An 11,039-nucleotide genomic window follows, 5' to 3' on the forward strand; every position below is an offset into this window, starting at 1 on the left:
TATGGATGTCCATTTCCATATGGATATCCCATTGACCCACTACCATTTATCACAAGGACTGTCTTTTCTGTACAGTTCTGCAGTGTTACTTCTCTCCTACACAGGTGACCATATAAATATATGTGAGTCTGTTTCTGAATACCCTATTCTATTCCTTTGGTCCGTTTGTCTAAACTTATGTCAATACTACACTGTCTTATTAACTGTCGCTTTACAGTCAGACTTGATATCCAGTTATGTTAGACCTCCAGGTTTTTCTTGGAGGTTGCCTGGGCTACTCTTGGCCTTATATACTGCAAGATACAATTTATAGTCAGCTCGTCAATCTCCACATAAAAACCTTCCGGATTTGTATTGGGATTGCAGATCCCCACTGGAGAAATCAATGTGGGGAGACTACATCTTAGCACTAGTGTATCTTTCCCATCTGTGTATATCTTCCCATTTATATAGGTCTTTACCTTCTTGTGGGGAGCCATAATTTCTTGTTATTCTAAAGCCTTGCAGACTGGCTCAGTTTATGATTAACTTGTTTCAGCTCCTAAGGCATTATCTCTGCCTGCACCTGGAGGGTGCTTACAAGCTGCTGAGGAATGAGGTGGGAGTGACCGGTTCCCGGACACTGAGGAGTGAAGATTAGCAGGATAATTGGTGGGCTTTGTCATGAGATAATGACTTTGGGAAAGTTTCAAGGATTTTGTAGTTTGTATGTAAAAGTCATAAATTTACTCTTAATGAGCTAATGCATACTCATGATTGTTAAGCTGCATGTACACAGATGGTATAAATTGGTGAAGAAAAGTAAACTCGGTGCTTCAGGATCACTGAAGACCGGCCGCATCATCATTTGTGTGAGTGTCTTTTTTCATTCCCACTCCTCCATTCGGGTACTGTTTGATTTGTGGCGGCTGGCCCGTCACACCTTCTCTTAACGATATTTTGTGGCTTTCAGAGTAGGTATCTTACATATCTTTCATGTGATTTCTTCCTAGATATTTAATTTGCTTATGTTAATTATAAACACTACTGTTTATAAATATTTATTTTCTAATTTATTTGGTACTAACATATAGAAAGACAGTTGACTTTTGCATATTAACCTTGCATTCAGTGACTGCTGAATATGCTTATCCTAATAGTTTTACCTGGAAATTATTTTGGCTATTCTACATATACACAATCATATCATTTGTAAATTAAAATAGCTTTACTTCTTCCTTTCTGGTCCCTATACTTTTTATTTATTTCTCAGGCTTGTGCTGTCTAGGACCTCTGGTACAATATTGACTAGAACTGGTAATAGCAGACATCCTTGTCTTGTTGCAGATATCAGGAGCAAAGTTTTCAATATTTCACTGACCACTATAACGTTTGCTGTAGATTTCTTGTAAATGCCTTTTATCAGATTAAGGAAGTTCCTTCTATTCCTGCTTGGCTGAGAGCATTTATCATTAATGGATGTTGAATTTTGTCATTTTTTCCCTGCGTTTATTGAGATGATCAGGTGGTTTTTCTCCTTTATTTTGGTAAATGTGGTGAAATATATGGACTGATTTTCAAGTGCTAAACTAACCTTGCATTCCCATAATAAACCCAGTTTGGTTGTGATGTGTTGTTCTCTTCATACACTGCTGATGTTGAGTGATATTTAACGCCAATAGGTGGGGGATTAGAGTTGAGGAATGGATTTTAGGAAGAAGTGGGAGAGTTTAGCATAAAAAAAGCAAGGCTGAAATCTGTGAGTATGCATTTAATACTAGAATCAATGTCCTTAACTAAAGATACATGATTTAGAAATTCGATGGCTAGGCTTAGAATAAAGAAGTGGGTCTGAGGCTAAGCAACGGGGCTTATACTTCAGGAATGGGGTTTGAACTAAGGGTTTCAATTTAGAATTGGAAACTCCAGAGGATAAATGTAACAGCAGAAGTCAGGATGAACTTGCTGGATGGAAACAGGGATGAGGAGTTGAGTTTTGACACAGAGAGTAGGGCTTCAAAATAAGAGGCGAGATTTAAAACCAGAGGGGGAGTGGTCCTGAATCTAAAGGTAGGTCTTACAATAAGGGGTTTTAAATTAAAGGACAGAGGGGGAGGAGCTTGTGATAAAGTAGGAGGGGCTTTGATTCTGTGGGAGGGGCTTACACGCCAAAAGGGATCCCAGGTGAACTTGGAATAGAAGATGGGGCTTGGAAGTTTGGGGCAGAGATGTACCTGGGGGGACCCAAGGTGCAGCAGGTACTCAAGGGTCTCTCTCAAGGTGCCCAGCTCCTGTTCCAGGCCGCTGTATGTGTCCCACACCCGCTCTCGCTCCTCAGATCCCAGAAAGGGGGAGACACAGAGTTAGCAAGCCCACCACCTGATCTTTCCCCACTTCATCTTTTCCCAACTGGTCCATGGTGCCCTTGGCGTACATTGACTACAATTCCCAAAGGCCTCTTTGCTCCAACTACTAGGAACCCCAGAGTCTACATGGAACCTACCATTCCAATAAGCTGCTAGTGTAAAGAAATAAAATCCTTCTCTGAATCTTCTGGATTACCTTTTGCACTGCCTTAGGCACATCTAATCAATTCTTGGGACAGTCAAGACCACAACCTCTATGCACCTCTGGGCAGAAGAAACCTCCTTGTCAATACCAATAATAATAATTATAATAGCTAACATTCATTACACACTTAACATGTCAGGCATTGTTCTTAGCATTCATTTAATTCTTGTGACATAGGTGCTATTAATGTCTCCATTTTACGATAATAATAATTATAGCTAACACTTAAATATTGCTTAACGTATAATAGATACTAAATATTCATTCATTCATTTATATATATTTATGAAGTCTTCACAATGACCTTATGAAGTAAATACTATGTTTAGCATCTTGAGTTTACATAAGATGCATCGAAGGCCCAGAGGGGTTAAGTAACTTTTCTAAGGTCACACAGCTACTATGAATGGAAGCTGAGCTTCAAAGCCAGGAATCCTGTATCAAAATCACCCTCTTGAACTGCTAAATTAAGTTCTGCTGCTGCACACGTTCTTGGACAGTCAAGATCACTGGTTTAAAACTTGGGGAGGGGGTAATTCTTAAGAACTACCTTCCCCTGAACTCTTGGGGTCAGGTCCCCTTCAGTAACAACATGCAGAGTCCTGAGGCCTCTTGGGAGGGCATGCCCCTTTCCAGATGCTCACCTGGGTCAGGTGACAAAGAGTGGCCCTCACACTGACCAGTCGGTCCTGCAGGAGGCGCTGACGTCCCCAGGCCCTCCGGGGAGCTGAAGCCTCTCTGGCTGCTTGGCCTAGCTGCTGCCTGGTCAACTCCAGGGCTGCTTCTAGCTGCTCCTGCACCCAGATGGAAAAAGGTTAATCTCCTGAAGCCACACCCAGCCCCTTGCCATCCAGCATGCTGAGGATCAGGCAGGGCTAAGGGCATGTAGAGAGGCTAGGCATCCCTTCCCATCCCAGAGCCCCGTACCTTCTCCTCCTGTCTCTGGTCTATCTCCTCCTGCAGCCTCTTCAGGAGTCGGTCCTGCCCACACAACTTGGTCAACAGAGTCTAGAGAAAGGAGAATGGGAGCTATTTATGGACCAGATCTGGCTCTTCTCCTTTCTTCCCTCCCATCACCACGACCATCTAGAATATTCTCTTCCCAACTCTGAGAACTCAGCTGGGGTTGGGTCAGGGAGAACTTACATCTGTCTCCAAGCTTTGGTGGAAAGATGAGTCCAGGGGAGGACCTGGCTGAGGAGAAGGCGAAAAGCCAGGGATCACATGGACAGACAGATCCTTATTGTAGCTCAATGCTAAGCTGAGCCCTTTTTCTACTAACAGACACCCCTCTCCTTATTAGCATCTTTACAAGCTTTAGCAAACCTCTAGACCAATTGCCTGATTCTTGGCTTTAGGAAGATACAATGGGCTGTGTTACCAAATATCTATAGCAAACATTATAATTAATGGAGAAAATTTAGACATTTCCTTTACAACTGAGAAGTAAACAAAGATGCTCACTACTGCTGTTACTGTTTAAGGCTGTATTAGAGATCCTGACCTGTCTTATAACGTAAGACAAAGGAAACAAAAAGAGGTGTAAGGATAAGAGGGGAAAATGAAACCATCATTATTTACAGGTGACACACTTATCTACCCAGAAAAACCAGCAACTCAAGAGTGATTAGAACAAATAAGAGAATTCAGCAAGGATGCCAAGGGCAAGATGAAGCTACAAACATTAATAGTATATCCCTATAATATCGATAAGTAGAAAACATAATTTTAAAAGGAGATACCATTCAAATAGCTATCAAGAACGACCTGGAATTTAGGAGTTACCTTAACTAAGAACTCACAAGAACTCTATGGAAAAACTTTAAACCACAAATAAAATATCTAAAAGATTATCTGAATGTATGAAGAGATATTATATATATATATATATATATATATATATATATATATATATATATACTACCTAGTTGCAGCAGACCTAGGAAACTAATAGAAACACCTACCCAAAGACTTTGAAATATCCAGTCTTCTCTAGTCACACTAGTCCAGGAGATGACATTCACCATAGCAAAGAAAGCAAGAAAAGGGGCTCTGGCAGACTCGAGGATACCTACCAATAAAACCATGGAAGCCCGAGTCCCTGGAGGTCTTGGAGGCAGCTGGAGATATGTGGAGGAGCCAGAGGGTACCTGAGGGGAATACTGAAATAGAGATGATCAGAAATTGGTATGTCTCAGTAACAAATACGAAAGTGTATGTGTCCAGAATTGATATGCCATAGGAGACTGTTTGAGGTTCAGAACCGGGCCCCCACAACCTCCTCAACTATCTGCTCTCCAGGTATGTGCCACTGTGGGAAAACAGAGGATGATAACAAATAGACAAGCCTAGCAAAACAGCCCTAGGGACTGATGGAAGTTGCAATCTATTCTCACTCTCACATTTGTGGTTAGCTATGGATATTCTGGGGTACAATTCCATGATACTCAGAGAAAACATCAGGTGACCAACTTGGAAAGATAAACTGTCACAGCATTGTCTTGGAGGAGAGTATTCTGGACTACAATCCCTATAAAGCTTAAGGCATAATGGCCTGAGACCAGGCAGAAAAGACAGCCCTGTGGACTAATGGCAGATAAAGTCTACTCTCCCTCTTACATCTGAACCCAGCTGTGATCATGCTGAACTACAATCCCCATGATTCTCAGGGGGTAATGGCCTAGAAACCAGCCTAGAATGATAGCCCCATGGCCATAAGAGAGATGAGTGCCCCACCCTGTCACCTCTCTGCTCACCTGTTTTCTGGCCTCCTGACTCCAGTTCTGGGGACTCCTGGGAGGCCTTCCTCCCTCAGCCTCAGAGGAAGGTCCTGGGCGGGGAGTGGGGGGCCGGGAGAGTGTCTGGCGCTGGGGGCCCCAATCCAGGGGAGGCCGCACATCGATGCGACTCAAGGGGGTATGGGGTCTGGCAGGGATTGCTGTGTCACCTGAGGAGGGAGGAGGTCTGCGTGCAGGAGCAGAACGAGGCCGGGGGAGGCTCAGAGGGGAAGAAGGGCGAGAGAGAGGTGTGAAAAGGCTGTGGGGAGGAGAGAAACGGGGAACTGATCAACTAGGGCCCCCTCACCCCACCACCCACCAAGTCAGCCTCAAGGACGAATCTCCCTTCCGTGCGTCTCACTATCCCTCTAGGAGCAGAGCCCTTCTCTTGGTCAGATCCTGAATAATTTCCCCTTTGTGGTATCCCCTGAGGCGTTCTCCCAGACCGGCTCTGACCCCGCAAGAACCCCAGCAAGTCACACTCGAGCAAGAGAGCACTAAACCCGCCCCTAATAAGTTTCAGTCCTTGCCCTTCTCTTAGGCCACGCCCCCAATAAATCTTTCCCCCTGAAGCTCAATAGAACTGCCTCATCCCAGATTCCCTCGTCCAACTCACTCCGGGCTCCTCGTCCTCTGAATCCCGGGTCCAGATTGGAAGTCGGCTGTGGGGCTGGGAGTGCGCACCCCAGGTCGGCCACGATCTCTGGAAAGCCGAGCCACTTCCGGTGATTCTAAGCTGCGCCCCTCTTCCCCTTTGCTCACCTCCGGGGGGCCACCGGGGCCGCCAGGGCCCTCCCCAGGCTGGGGACGCGCAAGTGACTTGGGTCGCCCACTAGCAAGTGGGCACAGAAAAAGGCATCATTTCTCTGAACTTCATAACAGCTCTTATTCTAATTTCACAAATAAGGACACAGGGACCCATATAGCAAAAAGGGGAGGTGGTTCCCATTTTTCAGATGGGGAAACTAAGGCCCGAAGTGACCTTATGCAGCGTCACAAGGTCCGTCAAGGTCACCGAACCCAATGCCTCAAACCATGAATCTCCAGCCTGAAAACTGGAGCAGGCCGGGGCAAAAACTGTCTGAAGCCTTTCCTTTTTTTTTTCTTTTTTTTTTTTTCATCTGACGTTGTTTTGGTGGCAACCTGGCGGGGCTGTAGACTTCCGAGGGAGTCAATCAGAGAGTGTGAAATGTTGATTGGGGGGCTAGACAAAGAGATGGGCGGTGCTTAGAAGGAAAGGCTTTTTGTTGATTGGAAGAGCTGAAGTTCTTCTAATGCTGGGGCCTGAAAAGCCGAGTCTTCCTAGTAGCTAGAAGACTAAAGATTGGATGTTGAGGTGCAGGGCCTCGAGGGGCGGAGTTGGGGGGATGATGAGACTGACCCAAGTTGGAGGTACAGGGTCAAAGGCGTGGCCTATAACTCACCAATCATCCCCCTCCGCACGGGAGGCCCGGCCCAGGGCGCGGAGCCAGCCCCGCAGGTCCTCTAGCGTGTCAGCAGCCAAAACGTAGGTCCTCATGCCCGGGTGCTCCGCCTGAGGGAAGACAGAGCTGGGGACCTGGACGCCTCCAAAAGGGAGGATGCCATCGACCCTGGCCAAGATATTTTATCTTCAATAATGGATGCTCTGATGCCTGTCCCCGTCACCCAGTACCTTAGTGCCCATGGGGGTTGGACGGACTCACGGTGAAGGTGAAGCGCCGCCCTCGGGGGGCTCCTGGTCCATCTGGCCTGATACTATAGCTGGGGAGCAGAACGCTGCCCAGGACGCTCTCCTCGCGGCTGTCTGCGAAAGAAGGGCTGGGGTGAGGGATCACAGGGGATCTGAAGGGCTAAAGGAAAGGGCGCCCGCCCCATCCAGCTGGAGCACTGACCCTTGTAATAGAAGAGGCAATGGCCGGAGAGGACGAACCAGCGGCGTTTCCAGAGCCGAAGCCCAGAGCTGTCCTAGGGAGACAGAGTGGGAGGAGAGACCTGAATAGAGGGGAGAGGAAAAAAGGAGATGGAGACAGTGACGCTTGGAGACAGAGACCCAGAGAGATGGAAGGAGCAGAGACACGTGTTTGATACAATAGATTCAGGTGAACTGAAACAGTGTGCTGTGGTTGAGAGGACATAGATCCCAGACACAGTCGGACCTGTGTTTGACTCCACCACTTTCAAACTTCCCCTAAACAAGTCAATTCTCACTAGGACCCTCACGTTTTCTCGTCTGTCAACTGGAGGTTGAGAAGTTACGGGGAAGGCTGGAACACAATACTGTACCACACGTGGGCAGGGGCTATATATATGAAGACTTGGTCCCATTACTCTGGAGCCTGAGACACAGAGAGGCCAGGAAATGGGCACTGAGCTGCTGCCAGAACCAGTCCATCCCCAACCTTGTGCCCCTCTTCTCTTCAATAGGTTTCCCCTGGAAGCAACAGGATCTTTTAAAATGATAAATCAGATCATGTGAGTCCCTGCTCAAAACAGAGCTTACCGTCAAACTTAGAATAAATTGCAAATTCCTTACCCTCGTTTACTGGCTGACATGGAATCTCAAACTTGGGAGTGCATAAAATTCACCAGGAGGGCTTGTTAAAACCAGATTCCTGGGTCTCATCCCCAGAGTTCTGAAGTCAGTAGATCTGGGGTGGGGCCTGACAATTCTCCTTTCTAGCAAGTTTCAGATGATTCTGACACTGCTGGTCTCGGACTGCACTTTGAGAATCGCTGCTCAGACGCCCGTCCTCTCTCTTCCCTTGGCTTGCTCCAAACACCCAGCGATGGCCTGCTGCAGAGCCTTTTGCTTTTGCAGTCCCTCTGGCCCCAGATCTTAGCATGATGAGCTCCTTCTTGTCACTTAGTTCTCAGCTCAAATGTTATCTCCTCAGAGATGCCTTCCCCGACCACAGTCAAAGGCAGCTCTCATCCTCTCAGCCACTTTCGAGCACATCCCTATATGATTTCTTCACAGCCCTTCTCAACACTTCCTACAATCTGCAATCACTTATTTTATTTCATATATTCTAATTTTATATTATGTAATATACATATTATATGTTATTTCATTTATTCCAATTATGTTTATTAATTTGTTATCCATCCCCACTCCACCTCCATCTTGAATGTAATACAGATACTTGCCCTATTTGTGTGACGTGTGTCCCAGGGCTTGGCACATTGTAATTGTAAATAAATGTTCAAGAAATGGTCACTCAATGAATGAATGAATGAATGAAACAATGACAGAATAAGGGGAGAAGCAGTGATAGCAAAAAAGACCAATTTGGAGACTTGGAAGGAGAGAAACAGCAGACAGCCCGGGACACAGCCTCTAACGAACGTCACTTGGAGTGTCCTTTCCCTTCTCCTGCTCACTCCACCTGCTTATGCAGCCAGCCTCGGATGTGCACCGGGAGGTTGGGGTCCCTCCTGAGCGCATTGCCCCTCTTCCCGAAGGTGTGCACCTTGCTTACTGCCCGGGTGGACTTCTGAGGAGAGAAGGAAGAGAGAAGTGAACAGGACACCCGATGGACTTGGGGAGGTGGTACAGGGGACCCCCTTGCTGGACTGCCCAGAGAAACCAGGTCAAGGAGGGAGCTGAGTTTTCAGATCAGAATTGGGTATGTACAGTGCAGCATTGAAAGACACTTTTTATGGGTGGAGGGAGGTGTTTGGAGGCAAGGAAGAGGCTACTGGCTGACAGAGAAGGAATTTGGGAATCAAGCATCCACTGCCAAAGAGAGGACGCCCTTGGCCACCAGAGCCAGAGATGTGATACAGCCTTTGGGATCTGAACTGGAAATACTGCCTGAGAGGTCCCCATAATCAGGAGGGACCTCCAAGCTGAGTCTCTGGTGATGGGTCAGCCAGAATCAAAGGACGCTTCAGTGCCAAGGAGTGATATCCTTTAGCAACCATGTCCCGGTAGAGAGAGGCTCCAAATCCCTCCATCCCAATAGCCAGCATCCCCGCTTCTTTGCAACTCACCCCCCGGGATGCCCTTGGGGATGGTGTGACCAAGGTCAGGATTGAATCTATGGATTCTGAACTTGGGGAAATGGAAATGAGTGACAGGAATGACAGGAGGACAAGAAAATGAGTGTCATCACTGAACTATGGGCTGGAGTGATGATTTGGGATGTAAGTGTTTCAGGCCTCATGGAGCCTTATTGTCAAAAAGCTCTTTCCTTGTCAAATTTCAGAATTGGGTAGATTGGATGGCTAGAGATAAGACAGGGAGTTCTCAGTCCTAATCCAGAGTAGCCACTGCTTCTGAGTTCCTAGGGGGCGCCTCATGGCTGGGGAGTGGCCTTAGGTTAGCAACCAGAGTCAAGCAGGGTTTTTTACTCTGGCTTCAAATCAGGAAAATACAAGGGGTGGGAACAGCTGGAAGTGCCTCTGAATTCCTAGCTGCAGCTAGTAGGCAATTTGGGACCTAACTAGGTCTGGCAGGCCCCGTTGCTAAGGATCCTTGCTCTTAACAACCAGAGTCCCTGGGGTGGCACCGAACCCAAAGCTAGAAAACAGGAGGATGGGGCAGCCCAGAGCCCTGCCCTCCTCCCCAGCCCCAGCCAGACGCTCCAACCTTGGTGTTCAGGCTGCTGAGTGAGGAGATGGTAGAGGCGCTGCTGGCCAGGCTGAGGCTGCTCCGAGGTCTGCCCTCCTCCATCAAGGGCTTGGGGAGAGAAAGAAAAGGGCTGTGTGCATGTCTCTGCAGCTGACCCGGCTGGGGACAGAGACGGGGTCAGGGGGTCCCAGGTCGGAGGAGGCTGAGGAGAAAGAGCCTGTTGTTTGGGGACTGGGGGGCTGGGGAGGCCCTGGCCCAGGGCCACATACCAAGAGTGATGCCAAGAGAGGTGGGCGGCACTGGCAGCTGCGGGTGGGGGCAGCTGTCGGCAGCCCAAGACAGAGAATAGGGGCTCCTTTATTCTTGCCCCCTGAGCTCTGGCAAGGAATTTGACCCTCTGTGCTTAGGGATCCCCCCATTCCCTGCCTCTTTCCGGCTGCCCCCAGCTACCTGTCTCTTGCCCTCCCACAAGCAACCCTGAGACATCCCTGCCAAGCCCTGGGGCATCAGGAATGCACACCCAGACAGCCCCTCCCAGCCCAGCCAGGGAACTTACCGGCTCTGGGGTCCCAAAGACAGGGGACAAGAGGGCAGTGTGGGCGCTGGGGCACCAGCCACAGCCTCCCTCCTCTGTCTCTTAGGTGCTGCCTCTCCTAGGCCTCAGTTTCACTTATATGCTCACTCACTCTTTTTGTCTTTGTCTCTTGTCTCTATGGTCTCTCTTCCTCTCACATTCTCCCTTTCTTTTAGTCTGTCTCTGTCTCCAGTCTCACTTTCTGTCTCTCTCACACACACACACACCCATATCATTTTCTCTCCCAATCTTTCTGTTTCTGTCCAAATCTTTTTCTGTCGAACTCACAGTTTCTTCCTTAAGTCTCTGTCTCATTCTCTCTCTCTCTGTCTTGCCATCTCTCTCTCTCTCCCTCCCTCACTCAATCTCTTCCTTTTTCTTCTCTCTCTCTCTCTCTATGGCCCTCCACATCTGCTGTTTCCTCCTCTCCCAGGTTCTCTTCACTTTCTCCCTTCCTCCCTCTCCCAGTTTCTCTTTCCTTCTGCTGGTCTTTCCCTCGGTCTGCCAGCCGCCCACGCTGCTGTCTCCCCTCCCAATCCCCGCTGACCCCGCCCCTCTTGGCCTTCCCACCACGGCCTGACCC

At 48.0% G+C, this 11,039-nt stretch overlaps 1 protein-coding gene across 5 annotated transcripts in view; it reads right to left on the reverse strand.

The window, feature by feature from the left end:
* The window catches only part of PLEKHA4 (pleckstrin homology domain containing A4), a 22,133-nt gene extending 11,226 nt beyond the window's left edge, over positions 1-10,907 (reverse strand). For 3 of the 5 annotated variants that reach the window (XM_033129345.1, XM_033129344.1, XM_033129341.1), the window contains exons 1-13: positions 10,439-10,907; positions 9,901-9,990; positions 8,696-8,803; positions 7,202-7,274; positions 7,013-7,113; positions 6,752-6,861; positions 5,944-6,159; positions 5,307-5,586; positions 4,626-4,712; positions 3,697-3,744; positions 3,478-3,558; positions 3,195-3,344; positions 2,214-2,312 (exon numbers count right to left, since the gene is read on the reverse strand). In XM_033129345.1, the coding sequence (XP_032985236.1) occupies positions 2,214-2,312; positions 3,195-3,344; positions 3,478-3,558; positions 3,697-3,744; positions 4,626-4,712; positions 5,307-5,586; positions 5,944-6,159; positions 6,752-6,861; positions 7,013-7,113; positions 7,202-7,274; positions 8,696-8,803; positions 9,901-9,984 (1,437 nt within the window). In that variant the 5' untranslated portion in view covers positions 9,985-9,990; positions 10,439-10,907. Of the gene's footprint in view, positions 1-2,213; positions 2,313-3,194; positions 3,345-3,477; positions 3,559-3,696; positions 3,745-4,625; positions 4,713-5,306; positions 5,587-5,943; positions 6,160-6,751; positions 6,862-7,012; positions 7,114-7,201; positions 7,302-8,695; positions 8,804-9,900; positions 10,085-10,438 lie in introns of those variants that run through there. The other 2 variants (XM_033129342.1, XM_033129346.1) reach the window with 2 other exon arrangements.
* Between the last annotated feature and the right edge of the window lie 132 nt (positions 10,908-11,039).

This window comes from Rhinolophus ferrumequinum, chromosome 15, assembly GCF_004115265.2.
Source record: "Rhinolophus ferrumequinum isolate MPI-CBG mRhiFer1 chromosome 15, mRhiFer1_v1.p, whole genome shotgun sequence".
Taxonomy (NCBI): domain Eukaryota; kingdom Metazoa; phylum Chordata; class Mammalia; order Chiroptera; family Rhinolophidae; genus Rhinolophus; species Rhinolophus ferrumequinum.